The sequence below is a fragment of the Pezoporus flaviventris genome, unplaced genomic scaffold (assembly GCF_033815535.1).
Source record: "Pezoporus flaviventris isolate CSIRO_AGI_PZ_B2104156 unplaced genomic scaffold, CSIRO_AGI_Pfla_v1 ptg000090l, whole genome shotgun sequence".
Taxonomy (NCBI): domain Eukaryota; kingdom Metazoa; phylum Chordata; class Aves; order Psittaciformes; family Psittacidae; genus Pezoporus; species Pezoporus flaviventris.
The window spans coordinates 4,734,509-4,754,282 of record NW_026892638.1 but is presented as its reverse complement, the minus strand read 5'-3'; the positions used below and the strand labels follow the sequence as shown (position 1 = coordinate 4,754,282).

The 19,774-nt window shown below is 38.7% G+C and overlaps 1 protein-coding gene across 6 annotated transcripts in view; it reads left to right on the top strand.

Annotated features, from left to right (window-relative positions):
• The window catches only part of MAST4 (microtubule associated serine/threonine kinase family member 4), a 274,847-nt gene that overhangs the window by 142,460 nt on the left and 112,613 nt on the right, over positions 1–19,774 (top strand). The window contains exon 2 of one of the 6 annotated variants that reach the window (XM_061475793.1): positions 986–1,066. The exons of the other annotated variants lie outside the window; for them this stretch is intronic. Within the exon in view, the coding sequence (XP_061331777.1) occupies positions 986–1,066 (81 nt within the window). The remainder of the gene's footprint in view (positions 1–985; positions 1,067–19,774) is intronic. 6 annotated transcript variants of the gene reach the window in all.

The following is a 19,774-nucleotide window of genomic DNA, read 5'->3' as shown; positions in this document are numbered from 1 at the left end:
AAGGGTCTGGTACATAGCAGAACAAGTCTTTATGAAGGTTATCTGGAAAAAGTTCCTTGTAAGCCCATGCCTTCACTCAGTCTGCACAGAAGGCAGAGTTGCATGGGTTTTTTTGACAAATAACTTCAGCTAATTGAAGCAGGACTCATGCTGTTAAGAAAAAAAAAAAAAAGCTTTCTTGCAAGATTTGTGCAGACAAGTGCATACGACTGCACGAGTATGTTTTAAAAGAGCATCTGTGAAGTCAGTCAGTGACCTACTGTTTTGTTGAGAGACATCTTGAAATGGAGATGCACTTCAGGTAACTTCCTGGAGGCACCTATGAAACCAAATGCTCAAATACAGGTTTTTTTGGATAAGTTGCTTATATCCACCTTTGATTACCAAGATAACTTGGTATTTGTGAGGGAACATTTCATATGGAATCAATGGAAATTGATGCTACCTATCTAGGGAATTTTTAGTGAGTGTGCAAATTTTAGTCTCTCAAATTGGAAATTTTATTATGGTTTTCATATTGCTGATGAAGAGTCATAAATTTTAGTTTTCCTTTTGGTTTTAATAGATCTGATTTGCATATAAAAAAACTTAAAAAAAGCTCAACAAACCCAAACAAAAAAGCCCACAAAACTAAAAACCCAAAACCCCTGAGATTTTTTTAAAAGACAAAAATGCCCCAGTTACATATCCTATTTCATACAGAATGCCTTTTTTTTCCTCTCTCTGGGGCTTTGTACACAAGCATTGTTCCCAGAGGGAGTCTAAAGCAGTCAAGCATGTGCACCAGCACCAGATTTCATACTTGTTTTTCTTTAAGTCAGTTTCATCTTAAGTCAGAAACTGTGTGGCTACTGTCAATCACTTCATTCAGGAGGATGGTAATGTTTTGGGTCTAACCAGAACTCCTTTCATAACTCCTACACTAAAACATACAACTCTTGCTAAACCTTCTGTTCACTAGAGATGACATTATTTTAACTTGCAGTCTCACCCCAAGGAGCCTGAGCCCAACCCCAACAAGCCCCTGCAGTCCATGCAGCCCTCTGTTCGCTTTTCATTTTTGGAGGTAAGCAAGTAAACTTCCATTATTGATGTATTTTTCTGCATCCAAAACCTGACAATCAAAACATTGCAAAGGGAAAATTGAAAAAAAAATAAAAACTCTGTAATCCAAAGTGTGTTTTACTTGACCAGCTGTTGTTCCGAAGTATTTTATGGGGAAAAAAAATTGGGTATTTTAGAATTTGAGACCTAGTACAGCAGTTCAAGATACTGATGCATAATTCTGTGATGCTCTGCTTGCTTAGGGACATACCTGCTATTGAAATTTTACAGCTTCCTTCCTGTGATCATACCTCAAGCTGTATTCTGTTATGTCGAAAGTTTAAGGTGTTCAGAAATGAGAGTGATTCATGGGGCACATGGTTGTTTTTTGCTTACTTGAGAGAGGGTAGTATGCTAAGTGAGTCGATTATCCAAGATGCACATCTATTTATGAGAATATGAAGTCTTTGCATTAGTAGGACTGTGTTTTTCTTCAGGACTAGGAGGATTTTAAGCCTTATTTCTAACACAGTAATGTTTTAGATGAGCCCCAAGTAGCCACACACAACATCCTTCTCTTTTTTTTTTTTTCTCCTACTGCCATGTTCATTTAGAAGAATATTTTTTTTGGTTCTTGTTGTAAAGGTAGTTATTTTTATGAGATGAGAAAATCAGTAATTGATTAAAAATACTATCCAAGAATTGCTATTGTGGTAAAATTAACATAATATTTGAAGGTTGTTTCTGATACAGAAGGCCATTTTTTGTTGCCTTTGTTCTCTTTATAATGCAGAAAACTTTAGTTTTAAGACAAGGATCTCAAAAATGTGAGTTACTGAGGTTCTGCTCCATAGGGAAAATAGATTTTAAAATGAGTTACTGATGAGTTATTGATGCCTCATGGATTAAAAATACCTTTTAATTTTGATTAAGGTCTCACTTGATACTGTGTGTATTACGGACACTTGGAGAAACAGCACCTTGTTAAATGATGTAATAAGGCACATTTTTGCCTGTTTGGTATACCACCTCTTGAACATAGCATGGCAGAGGAGAGAGTTGCTTGAATGTATTAATCTGCTTCACTACACTTTAAAGTTAAACTGATATTAAAGACTCCTTCTATCAAGGCTTTATGTGATATTAAAAATGGGGCAATAACTTTGTAACTTGCTATGTGTTTCTGAAGAAATACTGTAATTTTTTTATATATACTGTTTTGTTAAGAGAAGAGATGGGATGTGAATCCCTAATTTATGCATTTTTCAGTATGATTTAAGCAAATGCACCTTTTTTTTCCTCAGTCAAAACACTTTTGTGATGTTTTTTTAATTAATTATCAGCAAAATCAGTATATTTGTGGAGTTTGTCTTGTTGGTAGGGAATACTTGGTAAAACTAGTATTTTCTAATTATGTCTTTAATTTATACAGCCAGAACAAATCACTTTTCTTAGTGGAGTAGGAAGTGCCCTTTTTCAAAATGTCAATTTTTTTTTGAATCAGAAAGCTATGTACTAAGTTTTTAATTTGCATAAGCTGCTGAAAAGCATCTCCAGACGCGTGGATGTGCTGCCATGCAAACTGCGCTGTGGACACTGGGAACAGACTTGTTCAGATGCCTTTTGAAGAAATGGAGTGGAAGTTACTTGCTTTGTGTAAAATCTCCTCCCCAGATTTTGCTGAAAAGTGTCAAAGTTCTTAAAGATTGTTCTTGGGTTGTTTTGTCCTGAAATGTGTTTAAAGCTCTGCTGGAATGGTTGATTTTTCCCTGGAATGGTAATTTAAAAGGTTTGATTCATGCTGAATATTTGTGCTGTAGCAGTAGAGGAATGATGGTGTATTGAACAGCAAATGTTTTAGTTATTAGTTACTGTTCAAGATTGACCTAGGTTAAAAGGGACAACATATGTGTCGGTTTTTAGGATCTATAAGTAGTTAGAATTTCCTGTTCTGTTAGCTCAGAGTACTCCCGTGTGTGGGAGGAGAAGATTTACTTCAGTGCAACTATTTTGCTCATATTCAGAAGTGTTAGCGGCATGGTAGCCTTACCAGAGTGAATGTGGTATCATCTCTCTCGAACATGCTGGCTCATCTCCCTCATGCCCTTTGATTTGCACAGCTGCTCCTTCCGTAGTTGTTTTTCTTAAGTTCTGGTTATGGCAGTTGTTGCATACAGTGTTAGTCTAAAGGGAACCTTTTACCAGCTAGATGATGAAGATCTAAGTAGACAAAGTGAAACAGTACCATCCTGTGAATTTAAGTACCTGTGGTGGCAGAGGCTGCTGGTGCAGCCTGAAGTTATTATACTTCACTGTTACTTCTTGGAGAGGTTGGGGGATGGAGAGGTTTTTTGTATTTCAGGCAGGTAGGCACACGTTTCCCATTAACTTTCTTAACATATTTAAACTGGTTAAATTCATATACCGTATTGTTGGATACAGGTATCAAAACTTAGTTGGTATCCTCCTCTTCTTCTGCTTTCTCTGCTTGCATCTTTTATTTATTTTTTTCCTCTGATATTCCTGCACCCCTGAATCAGGTGAAGACAGAACAAAACAGCTACTTCGTAAAAACTGTATTGGTCTGTCTCATGAAACCCTCAATTAAATGGATGGATCCTGCAGAAAAGTGAACAGGAAGGTTTCTAGTAACTTCTTGTTGTTCTGAAAGTGAACATGTTTAAAGTGAAATGTTTTCTAGCTTTGTGTGATGCTGTGTGTGCATGTGAGTATATGCACCCTTACTTAATGGACAGTGGGAATTTAGTCTCCTCTTTGGCATTTGCATTACAGAAGGCAATATTATTGTTTTTAAACTTACCAATGTTCCTTGGTTTCAGTGGGGAGGAAAGTGGTGTCAGTCTTCATTTGTTCTGCTGTGTGGTTCAAGACAGCTGGGGTGGGGCACTTGTGGTTTTGAGTTTGGCAGGGGACAGCTTGCTTATGGGGATTTGCACAGCCTAATCCATTACTGAAACCCATCAGTCCTGTCATTGCCCTGTTGCCATGGCTGTGGTCCTACTCTCTTCCTGTGTTAGCTCTTGCAGTAGTGTGGCTGACCCTGAGTTAAATCTCCACTGCCAGTAATAACAGGCCTGTTTTAGGAGAGGAATGGAGAGGGAGTAAGGGATCAGTTTTCAGCGACATGGGAGGCAGTGTATACTTGGGCTGGCACTCCAGTGACCTCAGGTCACGTCCTTTGACAGTGCTGCACTGCAGCTCATAAGGCTGCTGCTCAGACCTGTGTTAACAGCCAAGGTGACAGCTTTTGTACGTAGTGGTTAATGATAAATGATAAAATCTGGTGTAAGTGTATAGTCTAGATAAACCAGTCAGTGAATACTCTGGAAAAGGAGGTATTACTATTCCCTTTGTGAGGCAGAGGAACTTGTGCAGAAGCATGACATGGTCCTCTCAATGTAGGGCAAAATTCTTGTGGAAGAGTTAGCAATTAAATTTGGGCCTTTCTGGTCTCCAAATATTTTCTTTACTTTTGTGTAATCCAATGTAGAACTGCTAATTCTTGGATTCCTAAAAGACACAGAGTGTACGTCAGAGGGTGCCTCCTTTCCCAGTGTCTCAGTGCCACAGCTGCCATATCCAGGGATACTCAAGCAAACATTTTTCTTTAAAATTTATGTTTTATTCCCACCTTTGCTCTCTGAGATCAGTACAAAGCATATTGACCTTACAGTTATGCTGAAAGATGAAGCTTTTGTTTTGTTACCCTTAAAGAGGAAGGTCATGAGAAGGGCTGATGTGGATGAGGAAAGGAATCACTTGGCTCGATTTTCTTCCCAAATTATTCATTTCTGTTTAAAATGAGGAAAACCTGCTGTTTCATCTCAGAATAATTTGATTAGCAGTCATGAACACCTACCATAAAGCACGGGGTCCTCAAGATGAAATAAATTAATCTTTGTCTTTCTGTTCCAAAAGTAGTTTGTGTAATCTGAAGTAGTTCTTACGACCTTGCTGTTCTTTTAACCCTTTCTGTGAGCTTTTATTTAACCACAGAAAACATGTTTTCCTCAGATATTTCCTATACTTTCCCATATTAAGACTTCTGACAGGGCAGAGGGAGAACTGTTTCCATTGGGACTTCAGAAAATGGAAAATGACATTGTTTGCATAGGATTTTTGTGGTGTAGAATTGGCGTTTGAGAGTGCTTAAGTAAAGCAGCATCTTTCTCAGCAGTTCTGATCTCTTGTACTTAAACCTGCTATACCAACTTGCCCTTTTGAAATCCTTTCAAAGCTCTAAGGTTTTCTGAGCTCTGCAGAGTCACAGCAGAGGAGAAGATTTTGGCTTTATTGTTGCTTGCTGTCAGTATTTTATTGAGCAACAGCCTATTATATTTGTATAAGCCTATTAGTGTTGCGGTGGGGTGGGTTTCATAGGTGTAAATAAGGGTCCAGTTGAGAACTGCAGGAGGTGTACAGCTACCATCTGGAAGTGTGGCTTCCCTGAGGAATCCTTACTGCTGGTTTTCCACCCATGAGTCATATAGGGATGTGATTTCTAATCCCATCTTGACTTCGGAGGGTAAAGAAAGTGAAGTTTTACTTGCCACACACAGGTGCAGAATCAAGAGAGGTTAAGCCTATGTTCTTAGAGTGATGTTTTGTACAGCTTCTGGAATAGAGTAAGAGTAAAACATAATTTGCTAAAATCGTAAAGATTCAGTTTTAAGTGTGTTTTAAAAATATCCCAGGAGAAAAGTACATTCTTCTGATGTGTCTTTGAAAAAGGTTACATGGAATAAGGCAATTTGATGTGTGGCTTGTGCTACTTGATGTGACTCGGAAGAAAGATTTATTTATATATATTTTCTTAGATCAAGTAAAGCAAGAACAGCAGCCCCTTCTCCCTACAGCATATTCCAGCTCAGTAGGGTAAATAACAGTATTTTAGAGAGCGGATCAGAAATACAGTTCTTTGCTGTAGTGCTTTGGTCTTCTTCTTTCTCTCTTTCCCTTCCCCTTTCTGTCCTCTTACCCTCCCATTATGTGCATGTAACATGCATCTTAGGAAATCAAGAAAGTTCTTGTGACATTTGTTTCTTGTGGTAGTCTGAAAGCTACAGGCAGAGCTCATCTGAATCATTTTAAATGCCAATTTGTTGATCTCCTCTCCCTGAACTCTCGTACAAATCCTCCCAAAACAGTCGTGTTAGTCTTATTAAATCTTCTGGCCTTTTTGGTTGTGTTCTGGATGTACTGTTGCAAGTTAAATTTTTAAGTTAGTAGGTTAGGCTTTCTAAGCATTTTGAGGAGGTAATACGAATACGAGTTTGCAAATTATAGTAATTGTAGATTAGTAGTGAAACACAGGAACACTGGGTCTGGAGACAGTAAAGAGATTTTATTATTTATTCAAAATACTGTTTGAAAAAATGTCGTAACGTCTTTGAAGGCTGCACTGTCAGGAATGACCTGAGTGGAAGTTTCTTGAACTGCTTTACTTCTTTCTAAAGCAGAGAATGAAAAGTCTTCTAGAAGTATTACCCACTGAGATATACCACCATAGTATGTATTTTTACCATAATTTAGTGTGCTGCTCAGATTACTTGATTTCAAAGCCTAAAATGTTTAAATGTTCACTGGCTAATCTGTGAACGTTCTTGTCATACAGCTCTTAAAGACAGCTCTTACGAAACCAAACCCCTGCATTCTTTGGGCATGTTTTTGTTTACCTTTGAGTCAAATTTTGGTTTCTCTTAACTGTTACAAGTGATACCATAATAAAGAGTTGGCCCAGGCTTTTAATCACATTCTCTGTGTCTTGTTTGAAAGGTGAAAGAGTGAAATACAAGCAAGATAGGGAGAGAGGAGCTCTGTAGATTCTTTTTTTTTCCTTATGTTTTCAATTTAAAAAAACAAACCAGTGCTGAAAGTTTGTAATATTACAACCAAATATGCCATACCTAAATCAGAAATTGGAGGAAGGATGCATGGCATGGACCTGTGCCTGGAGCCACATAAAGACTAGGTGAGTTGAGTACTCCATGTGTGAAGAAGTCACTCCAAGCCAAGGAGGTGGTTAAAAGTTTAACAACTAATCCACATTGTATGTGTGAATAACTCTAGACAGGTCTTCAAATCTACTTGAAGATGGGCAGTCTGGTCTCTTCCTATGCTGTCAGACCCCAGTGTTTCAAGTACATGCAAATATCTGCTAACAGCAATCATTAGTCACTACTGTGACTGTACCTATTAACCTAGAGGCTTTGCTTGTCAGACAGTGACCTATCTATTAGTACTGACTGCGCATGTCCTGAGGCTCAGCTGTCTGAACCTGCATGTAAAATCCAGACTTCTGTAGTATGGCTGCATAATTAGCTTAATCTAATTTAATAGGAAAGCAGTAAAACATTTTGAATTCAAGGTCCATTTGTTGTCCAAAATGTGACTACTGTCTGTAATCTGCAAATCAGTTCTTGCAGGTATAGAGAAACTGCTAGTTTAGCCTGCCAGTTGTCCTTTACTTCTCTTTGAAAGTTTGATCTGATAGGAATGTCAGTGGCGTACTTCTTCCAGGAGAGCTATTTCATGAGGTAATTCCACTCCTGTAATGCCAAAATCAGAAATTCTGCAGTCTTTGTGCAGCACAGTGACAAATTTCAGCTGGTCCTTGTGTAAGTTGCCAGAGAAACAATCCTGCGGCTAAATTCTTGAGATGAAAATTCTCAACCTTGCTCCGTGCCAACGCTGCAGCATTATATTGCATCTGCATCATTTCATCATACCTTGATAAAAATAAAGAACAGAAACTAGTGTTGCACGCATCAGCCTTCCTTATGAGAGACAATTCCAGCAGAAGAAACGCTTTGAGACTCTCAAAGCTCTAAGTGAGGAGTGCACAAGGAGGAGATGTGTATAGGAAGACCACTGCTTCCTCTGCAGTGGCCTTTTTAAGGGCTTTATTGTTTGTGCTGTACATAACACAACTTGTTTTCACTGCTGTGCAGGCTGAATTGCTTTGCAATAGATGTTGATGATCCCTTATGGAAAGTATCTTGCTTTGGTATTAGCCTATTCTTGAATACTATTAAAGTGATAGCTTCAGAGCTGCAAGTTCACCTTGATCTATGAGATGTGCTAATGGTGAGAGCAGGGATGGCTGATGCCCTTGATCGCAAGAGCTGTTCAGCAAAATAGTTTCTTGGCTTTAAACAGGAAAGCAGTTCCCCTGCATGTGCGGGGAGGACAGCTGGTGGCATGATTTAAGCACCAACTTATGAGCTTTTTCAGTGGCTCTGCCCTCTGCTATGAGATGAGATGCAGCTGGCATGTTGTAAATGCACAGTGTAGTCCAAGTGCCGATACAGTGAATGTAGTCCTGAGAAACTTTGAGGAAGTGATTCCATCTACTTCTGGGACGCTTTGTTTAGAAAGTCTTGGAAGCTAGTCCTGGGCTACAGCATAGTGCTGGGAAGTAGTGAGGTGTGCTGGAAGGTGATGAGGAGCCTGATCTTGGAATGACACCAATTTGGACGTGTCCTTGTGTACATCTCCTGGTAATTCTACTTTCAAACACTGGTGTGTTCATCACTTATGTGATGACCATTCCCTGTGGGTGCACGACAACAACATCAGTGCATTCAAGTGATATTGTGTTGTTTCGGGTGTGTTTTGTGATGTCTGGCTTTTAGCATGATACTTCCTGAGCTTGTGCTAGAGCTCTAAGTTGCTCAAATTGATAGCTCACTCTGCAGCAGACTGACTTTGTAGAGAGGGAATGACCCTGGCCTGAGAAATTCTTTCTTAGAAGTAAGAAAGCTGCTGTCAAAGCAAAATTATGGCTCCTCCTTTCTTTGTGGTAGGAGTGATGTAGGCTGCTTTTTCTGCTCTTCAGGACTTTTTGCTAGGGGAGATCAGCAAGGCCTCTTCAGGCTAGAAAAGAGAGGGTGGCTTGCAGTTAGTGGCTTGAGCACATTTCAGCAGAGCAAAGCTGATGGGAGTTTAGAGCCTCAGGGCTACCTAACAAAAAAATTGTGTTTTTCACAATCCAACCATGCACCTTGAAGGAGTTAAGAAGGGGATTGCTTCATGTGGAGCTCTTGGATGGGAGATGACATGATACTGCTTAGCCAGGAAGGCAAGTCTGCAATTTGGTAGGGATGTGAACAAAGACCTGAAGTGGAACTAAAACTTTGACACAACAAAGACCATAAAAGACATGCCCATGGGATCCCAGAATCCAGCCACAACAGTCTGAAAGGAGTTTTTGTTATATTGTAGAAGTTGTAGTGTATTTGCTATGGTTCTGTTGCAAGTACATTGGAAAACGTGCTGTTGAGCTTGGTAAGGCTCAAGGTTAATGCCCTGTGACCTTCCAGGCTGATAAAACCTGGAAATATCTCTCAAAATTGCTGTAGTACCTAAGAGGAGGGGATCATGACTTGCTGTTGCAGATGTGTATCAACTGAAGCCAGTCTCTTTTATTATGAGCAGTCTGGTATGCTCCTCTTTTGCCTTCATACTGTGGTTTCTTTGCCAGGATCATGTTCAGGCTCTCCATGTGCTGTCTGCCACTGGACTGATGAAATCTTGTGTAAACATGGGTGTTGAGGAAGAGTAGGATAGAGAATAGGCCATACCTTTTTGGTGGAGTATGTTGGGATAATCTCTTGTTGATACTAAGTTTGTTTTCTTCTAAATTTTAGAGAATTAAAGTTTTGCATAATTTTTGACAGAAGCAATCCCTCCACAGGAAGAAAAAAAAAAAAATCCAAATACTGAAATAAAAGAATATGCTGGTTTGAGAGAAACAGGTAGTTTTATACACATATCTGAGGTTAATTTAAATTCATGGTAAGCCATGTCCAGACATAACTAGAGATGGTCAAAAGAGAGGCTGATTGATTGGTGAAGGGGATTTGAGCTTGCATTGTTCTTGGTTTGGTTTTTTTTTGTTGTTGTTGTTGTTGTTTTATTGGTGGCATATAAAGAATGGATATTTGCATTGATAAATGTTTTTAAGTCCCTTTTGTATCAGGATATTGATACTTCTATAAACTAACATCCTTTGCAGTTACATGAATGGAATAATCAGGTTGTCTGATATCAGCAAAATTAGGACTCCTAGACAGTAGTTTGAACTGCTGAGCAGGTAGTTCCTTCATTTCCACTGTGATGGATAGACTATTCCAGCATTTCTGGAATGCTGGAGGTATAAACAGCCATCATGGGTTGTGCTGATCCTGCACTCCTTGTTTTACATAGTTTTGACAGAATTTTGGTGATGGCTGAGGTGACAACAGTAGTTTGTATAATACAGAATGCTGAAGTGCACTCTCAGTCCCACAAAGTTAAAACAAAATGTGTCTGCCTCTCTTTGGGGATGGAGTGTGGAAGTCTGTAACACTTGTCATGTTGTCACTGCTGATTCTTGTCATTCTCCCTGATATGTGTGAGAGATTTAAGACTGTTTCTTAACTCATCTTAAGTCCCTCCAGATGAGTTAAACTGTTTGTACGGTCTTTGCCTGGAGGGAGGAGGGGGTTGTAGAAATTGTTTAGTACCTTTGAACTGGTAAAGTGGTCGCCCTTAAGATCTCTCTGCTATTGTGTACTTTTCCTTCCTCCTTTTTTAGTATCTGAGCGTTTAATGCAAATGTTTCTGGAATTATTCTCCATGAGCTTACAAGAAGTAGTAGGGCATTATTATCTTTGCTTTACAGGTGGAGAACTGAAGCACAGTTTAAATGACTAGATAACATTAGGTTTTAGATCTTGGGGCACCTTAACCATAAGATCATTTTTAGCTTTTTGTCCTTCATTTTTAGGGTTTGCTCTCATGATTTGACACGGGTAACTAACTAAAATAATCCTTACCACTCTTGTACTTCTAGATGCTTGGTTTCCATCTTGTTTCCATAAAGTTATAATTTTTCTATGTAGCTAATTTTACTACTTCTGGAGATTCTCGGTTTGTTAACCATATTATCTGCATGTACAGCTCACATTATTTGGCTGCAGCACCATTTGAGGGACAGGGTAGTTAATGGTTCAGAAAACTCTGCACACACAGGAGTATAAGCTGAATGTAATTAGGGTTATTCAGAAATTCTGATTTAAACTGGGGGGTGTATGCTGAAACACAGCTATTATTATTTTAGCCTTTTGAGCAGGAGAGCATTAAGGGTGACGTGTGAAGAGATTTAAGGATGTTATCAACTTGAAGTGCTTTGTGCTCAGCTTATTTTTGACATACCAAGGGTAACATTAATGGGCAGTCCACATAATATCCTTTTAAGCATAATGTTTCCCCTTTTAAATTCCTATGTCCCTGAGTTCCAACTTGCCAGCTTGCACTGCATGGGGTGCTCCATCTCACACCGTTCTGCTGACAACAGATTCATCACACGAACAGCTGAAGCATGAAGCCAGATGAGTGCAGGGCAAAGCTCAGGAAATGCAACTGTATATATATATATACACACACACACCCTGAAGTACTTACATGCAACTACTGCAAAGCTCTGAATTCTTAGTACCAGATTCTTATTTAAATCAGGATTTGGGAAGAAATTGTGTATTTGAAATGTCTGAAATAAACATAGTACTTGCTAGTATTGGGGAGGAACATTTAATTTCCTTGCTCTGACAGAGATCTGTAGTGAATCTGTAGCCATGTGTCTTGTGCTGATCGGGTGATTAATTTAGGACATTCAGTGTATAAGTTTTACAGATGATGAAGTTTTCTGTTTCACTGAAGACAGCATTTATACCGAATTACTGCTTTTAAATTCAGTGGCACCAGAATTGATCTTTTTACACTGAGTTTGACAGACTTGAGAGCTTCACTGTGCTGATGTCCATTAAACACCCCAGAAGGTTTTAAAAATGAGAGAAGTTAAAATTCATGACAACAGTTTCCAAACCTGTCAGGGTTGAATACTATCAGGAATTGAGCTTGATTTTGTTTACTTCATTTGACTTTTGCATAGAGAATCCCTTAAATTCTGTTATTCTGATTGATGAGTATAGCAGTTGGATTGCTGGAGGCAGAGCTTAATGTGAGGAGATGGCTGTGTATAAGGAGCAGTATTCCTCTCATAGGAGTATGTTGTTTGAGGTTCTCATGCTGTGGCATGGCAACCTGGTTTAGTGGAAGGTGTCTCTGTCCATGGCAGGGGAGTGGAACTAGATGATCCTAAGGTACCATCCAACCCAAATCATTCTACAATGCTGTGAAAACTTAGTCTTTAATACAGATGTATTTCAAACTCTGTTTTAAACAACATGCTTCCTCTAGTAAAAAAAAAAAATAAATCAATCCCCCCCCAACCTGATACAGGTATTTTTCATCTTAGAGGTACACAAAGATTATATGCTATATGTAATGCTTATACAGACTACCCATATTGTTTGGTTTAAACTTTAAAGAGCACAGTTTGAAAAAAAAACAACAATCCAAAACCTTCCATTAAAAAGAAAAAAAAAGGTTTCTCTACAGTTGAATTAAGAATTTTTTTCTGAAAAAATATGGCTTACTTGACTGCAGCTGTGATGCAGGATATATAACAACAGCTAAATACACGCTGGTTTAGAAAAATGATTATCCAGAGGAAGAATATCCACATTTTCTTCAGAAATTGGTTAGGAATTGCACTTTGACCCTTAAAGATAATTGCATTTGTCATATAGATTATGGCTGTTGATTTTGAAAGATGCACGATAAAGATGTGGCTGGTTGTGTGAGGTCAGGAGAGTGTCTCAGTGGTCTGAGCCAGTGCAATTATGTAAATTAAGTGTATGACTGCTTCACATGAATGCCCAAAATCATCAAAAACTTCATGACAGCTCTTTACAAATCTGTTGATCAACACATCCACCTTCACATTTAAACCAACAGTGCTTCAGCCACAAGAATGGTTAATTACATTTAATTAAAAATGGTATTATCCTCTTAGGGTGCTGCTAACCTTAGGGTGCTTGCACAAGGCAAAAAGGCACTTGAAGAAAAACAAAGCAGGATAGGTTAATACTAGCTGTGTAATACACTTTTTCTCCTGTCTCTGGCATTTGTGATAATGAAATCAAGGTCCAAGCAGCGCGGTATCTGGAAAATTATGACATTTTTATCTGATGTTTTCCGTTTTCTCTTCTTTTCTGGGCTTGCTTACCAAATGAATTAGCACTTGTGAAGGATACTAATGCTTTTGCAACATGCCAAAATAAATAAAAATTCAGTGATAAAAATGGGAAATAACTGTTCTACACTTTCTCATTAGTCTGCCTGTTTGCTAAATTAGCTCTGAAGGAGAAGCTGATCTTTGGGACCACTGGAAATATGTAGCATGGTTGGTAGCACGGTTGGTTCACTCCACTACAAACAGCAAAATTTGATTAAAACCAGTGTTGCCAGATGTGAATTTTTACGCCTGATGCAGGTGGCTATGCAATATATTTAATTTCTGGTTAATATTGTGCATCTATTTAGAACCTTTCAGAAATGGGAAGAGATGATGGGACCATTGCTTTTCCTAACTATGTTTATATTAAATGAGCTATAATAAACTAGAGTAGTGGGAGGTTTATTTAAATGTTGCATGTTACTTCGGAACTGGTTAGAGGAGTAGTGTTAATGTGTATTTATAAACAGGTCTAAGTAAACTTAAAAATTTGGCAGACATACATTGTACCACCCACAAAATACTTCTTTCCTTTCTGTGATTTCTTCAACTTATTTTTGCACTGTACATCCCACAGTAAAAATCATGTGCAGTTAGTAGGGGAAGTTAATAAGTATTAAGATCAGCCGCTAGAGGGAGTAAGATTTCAATTATTGTGGTTAAGAATAATGAAACAATAATTATCGGTTAATACATTTTAAGAACTGAATAGACCAATTAGATCTTCTAGTTTGACTTTCTGTATAAAATAGGCTGTAGAACCTTGTCCAGTATTTGTTTTTTTTTTATCCTTCTTCTAACTCTTGTTTGAAGTGTGATTATTTTTCTAGGTAGAAATGCATATAACATGCAAGATTTACAGTGATTAGAAATCCACTTTGTTACAGTAGCAAGGTGAAAGAATTTAAAACTGTTTTTTATCTGACTCTTGCACTTTGAACCCCTAACTCTGCTGTGTGTGAGGGAGATACAGGATGTAGTTCACTATTCTTAAAACCTGTATCATCCCAAAATTCCTTCTTCTGGGGAATACAGATACTGAACGACTAAGGTTCTTCTTTGGCTTTGGCTAAATTGAATGAATTACGCTTCTCAAGCTACACATCAAAGCTCAGATTTCTTTTTCTTTTTTTTCTTTTTTTTTTTTTTTCTTGAACAGCTCCTGACTTTTCTCCAACCTTTAGCAAATACCTCGACTACCACTACTTTAGTCCCTCAATGCTCAGTTTTATCTTCTTTGTACTCCCATTAGAGATATATCTAAATTCTTTGCATTGCCCCTGCCTTCCAGAATCTTACTGTGTGTTTTGTCTGTCATGGGGGGAGGGAGGGTTGTTCCTTGATACGCCTAGCAAAACTGGAATGCATGTCATTCAAACTAGCCTGCTTTATCCAATGAAAAATGATATATCCTGTTCCTCTTGTTATATACTTCTTTTTTGTTGTTTCCTAGGAAGGTTCTCGTGTTTTTTTTCCCAGGTCATTGATAGTGCTAATGAATTGTATTAAATAAAGAACATAACCCTGTATTATCCTCCAGAAACATTTAATGTGAATTTAGTTTTCCAAAAATATTGGTGAATTTTAATGTTTCCTGTATCACACATCAATTTTTGTGCTGTGCTAGTTATTAAAACATTGTGAGGAGATGGGTTGAATTTTTTGCAAATGTCTCAAGGTATTGTCAGCTGACAAGTTTATTGGCCAGACTTGAAATCTCAGTTGAAACAAGATCTGTTTGGGCAGACTGTTTTATGTGTAAAACTGTGTTTAGTGACACTATGTTACCATACCTAAATTCTTCATTCTTCACAGTAGCTAGTATCCTGTTTGTCCTTTCGAAGGAATGCAACAGCATAACAGCTTAGTTTCACTGCTGTAGAACTCCCCCAGGTTCTCCAAGGTACTTTGAAAATAGTAGTAATTGAATGAGCAGCACGGCCAGTTCCTTTTTTACTATTTGGATGATAACTATCTGACTAAAAAGGGCCAAGTAAACCAAAACAAACTCCTCAACACACCTGGAAGTTCAGTTCTAATCTAACATCCTTCAAGATACCGAGAGAATGAGTGGCATTTCTTGGTTGCTGAAAGATGTGATTACATAATTGTCCTTCCACTTGAAAACAGGAAAGATGCATTAAGGCAACCTTTTTTCTTTCTTGGTTCACAAATTTGCCCTCCTTATTCAGTATCAGGCCTATGATACTACAATTTTATTAGTCTTAGAGTTCTTTAAGGAACTCTTATTATCTTCACTGTTGCTGGTGAACTGCATTCTGTGTACTGTTATTCTGTATATTGCTATAAAATTGCAGACTTGAGCAGTCTGTAATGCTTTTGTGAAATGACGCTAAAACATTTTCACATATGTTCTGAAAAATTCTAATGCATATTTATGCCATCATCAGTGTGAAGAAGGTAGGGTTAGGTAACTGCTGCGTTGGAATGCTATGTGCAAAATATTAAGTATTGGTATAACATTTTTGTATCAAAGATAGCTGTTGAACTCTATAAGTATTTCATGGTGGTACTTAAAATTAGTAGTCAGTCTTACGTAATTACAATGTTTCTGGGAAGAATTTTTATTGCTGTAGCTAATGGAAGTAAATGATGACATTTTGAATTCTTTTCTGCTTGTGTATTGAGTGGGACTCTTCTAAAGATACCTTTTTGTACGGGGTTCAGCTGTAACAGTTATTTTTCTCCTTCCTAGTAGCTGGTGCAGTGCTGTGCTTTGCCTTTAAGACATCAATGTTTTAGTTGTTGCTTAGTAGCACTTACCTTGATCCAGGACTTTTCAGTCTTTCATGCTCTGCCTGTGAGGAAGGGGCAGAGACAGGACACCTGACCCAAAGTAGCCATAGGGGTATTCTATAACACAGCATGTCATGCCCAGTATATAAACTGGGGGGATTCACCTGGAAGAGACTGATCGCTGCTTGGGTTGGTCTGGGTATTGGTCAGTGGGTGATGAGCAATTGTACTGTGCATCACTTGTGTTTATTGGGGTTTTTGTTGTTTTTTTTTCTTTACCCTTTTTAGTTTTATATTCTCTTGTTATTTCCCTTATCATTGTTATTACTATTAGCAGTGTATATTACTATTAGTAGTAGTATATTACACTTTGATTACTGGACTGTTCTTAACCCATGAGGTTTACATTCTTTTGATTCTCCTCCCCATCCTGCCTGGACAGGAAAAGGAGTAGGGAGTAAGTGAGCAGCTGTATGGTGCTGAGTTACCAGCTGGGCTTAAACCATGACACTTTGTAAGCTTGCTTTTGGAAATGTAACTTTCTTTGAAGCGAGGGTAAATTAATAACCTTTTCTGACTTAAGGGATGTTTTTATCTTCAAGTGAATGTGAAAGAGAAAATGTAATGATCCTTATCACTTGTTTTGTGCTGCCTTATGTAATACTTTGTGATAAATGAAACTCATAATCCAAATTGCATAGTAAAGCATCTCCTAAGTGATGAAGTTACCTGAGCTTCTTGTTGTTTTGGCTGTTTTGGCTGTATAGCTGAAAACTTAAGCAACAAAGGCTGTTAAGGACATGTTTGCAGGTTCATAGCTATTGTATTTTACTTGCCAATTTCCAAATTAAGTGTTTTTTATTGGATACTGAAGGAGAGTTATTTGAAGTTGATACAATAACATTTTATTGTAGGGAAATATATCTAAACGTCAAGTATGAATTTATGAGGATGCCATAGATCTGTTCCTAATAATTTTGGTTTTACGTATTTTGGATCACTATTATATGCATTGTTCAGTTCTTTTTGTCCAGTTCTATGTGGAAGAAGTAAGTAAATTGTGCTGGCTTACAAAACGAGACAAAATCTGGCTGTTAAGCCTGTGTTTGGGGAGGATAAGCAGCACTATCAGTATTGATAGTGAGAAAGGCTCCGATTTAAGGGACAGCTGTTGCCAAAGAAGTGATCTTCCTGCCCCTGCCTTTCAGCCTGAACATTTGCTCCATCTGCTTCCCCTGTACTGGGTCTGGTCTCACTGAGCTGATTCAGCTAACTAAATTAGAAGAGAAGTAGCCCCTTGGCATCTGTGTAGTACCCCCTTAATTAGCTGCCAAAACCTCACTATCCCTTGAGATGTTTGCTTTAAAATCAAGCATTTGTGTCATGAGAAGTCACAAACTGCAGGCACCAGTTTGGAAACTGTGTTGTTTTTTGATGAATGTTACAAAATCTTTGCCATCATTTACATGTTATCCTCTTAAGAATAAGGTCTGTGTTTGCCCTTACGAAGCGTATGAATTTGTGTAAGGTTGTTGTGGGACTATGATGGACTTCTCACAACTCTTCCCTTCATTTCCATGCCTTTGTCAAAATCTCCATAGTGCCTTAATATGTGTATGTCCACCAAGCACTTCAAAAACCTAATTACTCAGGACTCCTTGTGTTTGAATGTTAGAACAGCCTGACTAGTTAGCAGTACTGTGTGTGCATCTAACTGTGCACAGAAAGCCAAGGTGAAGCTATGCTGGAATCTACAAGTCATGTAACTCGGGGAGCTATTGCTTGTGAATAGGCTGCGAAGGGTCTAGAGACAGAATTACAAGGGGTTTAATCATAAGAACCCACAGTTTGAAATGAATGATGTTCCGGATTGAATGTAGAACAATATTGATGTGACCATGATACACTCTGTTGTTATATAAACAGAAATTTCCACCTAGAATTTCTTCACTGCTTTCTGCTTTTGAAAACATCCAGTTTGTCAGATTGAGAAATGTGTATTGCTTTTGGTATGATTCTCTCTGGTTGTACATAAACGGACTAAACTTCTTTTCCATCAGAATTTGTCTGCTTGCAAGCAGCAGTCATCTTTATTCAGGTGGGCCTTGCCCACAGTATGACAGGCTAGTCTTGCTTAATTTTTGTAAGTTCTTAGGGTGTTTTTCAGAATTAAAGGCTTCACGTCATTGTTGATAAGGTGGCAGGGATTTCCACAGAGAAATCATGAACTGAATTACAGCCTGGCCTTGCAGGTGAAGATTGCCTATTTTTGGCCTTGATATGAATTTTGACCTCCATGTTCCATGGTTACCACACATGTGATATGCCTGGCTGAGTTACAGAAACTGAACTGCTTTTGCTGCTGGGAGAGTGAAGGTACTTCTTTAACTGCCTTAGGAGGAGAGGGCAGAGCCTGCAGGGTGATGGGACACTGGAACTTTTCCTGCATGACAGGTGGAAGACTTTGTTGTTACTCTTTAGCCAGTGCTGTTCACAGCATCAGATAGGTAAAAGTCCCTGGTTTCATGATTACGTATACTTCTTTCTGCAGTCATGCCAATTGCAGGCAAAAACTTGTGTACATAGCAGAGAAGTTGAGGTAGTAAAGTATGTAGAGGAGGAGCTGTTTCCTAGTGCTTATGCAGAGATTCAGTAATTTCCTTTTTAAGATGTTTTAAGAAAGGAGGGTTGCCAGCTGTGCTTGTCTTGACATGTACCTTTAAAACTTCACACTCAGTATGGGCAAGCATGCCTCAAAGTGAACAGAAATGGATGAGAGGTTTTAGGTTCCTGGCTGCAATAGATGTGACTATTATTTCTCCACCCTAATGGAGAAGCATAAACAGAGTAGGCATGCAGGCTGCCTGGGAAGTGCCCTTCTGAGCACTAAGGTGCATGGGTGGAGACTGGCTGGTACAAGCTTTTGTAGCCCTTTCAGCCTTACTCGCAAGAAAATCTGATGATAGATCTAGATAAGGCTGTTTCCCCTTCTCATATGGAGCTGGTCTCTTCTAAAATGAAGACATCTTTAGAGAAGTGTTACATGATTCTTTTGTGTTTGATCAGCGTTAAACTGATTTGTTTCCAGTGGCACGTCAGCAAATGGTGTCTACTGGGGGTTTGTACTAAGGCCTCTCTAGTGGTTAACTGCTGTGTGAACACCTTGTTAAATGCCTAACATTCCCTGAATAAAGGTTTCCACCTGTGACTTGTAGAACTGTCCCAAAAAATGTTCTGCTGCACTCCCCAAAACCACATACCTTAGTTCATTAGAGGACACTAGTGCTTTCCAATGAGTATTTCTGGAGGCTTTTCCAAACAAGGGCTAACATTGCAATGCTCTGTTACAGGCAGAGCTAGTACCCCAAGAGCTGTCTGATCCTTGATGTCATGTGAGCTTTTCTTGCTCTGTAGCATTCTGCACACCAGAACAAGTTTTCCTTCATCCAAGAGATAGACTAGTCTGTATTACATCGGGTTTTTCTTTGTTTCCCTGATTTTCCTCCTACTAGTCCAGGCATCCTCAAGTGATTTAACCAGTGCTATGTAATTCCGCTCAGTGAGTGCTGTGCTGCCACCTACCACGGTTGTGTTTTTTTAAGAAACACCTCATGCAGTGCTGAGATTATGCAGGAATCTTGCTTTCAGTAAAACAAGTAAAGACTCAGCAGAAAACTGTGAGGTGTCCCTGCCCACGGCACGGGGGGTTGGAACTATATGATCTTAAGGTCCTTTCCAACCCTAACTATTCTATGATTCTATGGAAACTTGCAGCATTCTTTCCATAAGTGTAAATGTGACCAAGTCCTTAAACATGACCCTTAGAGAAAC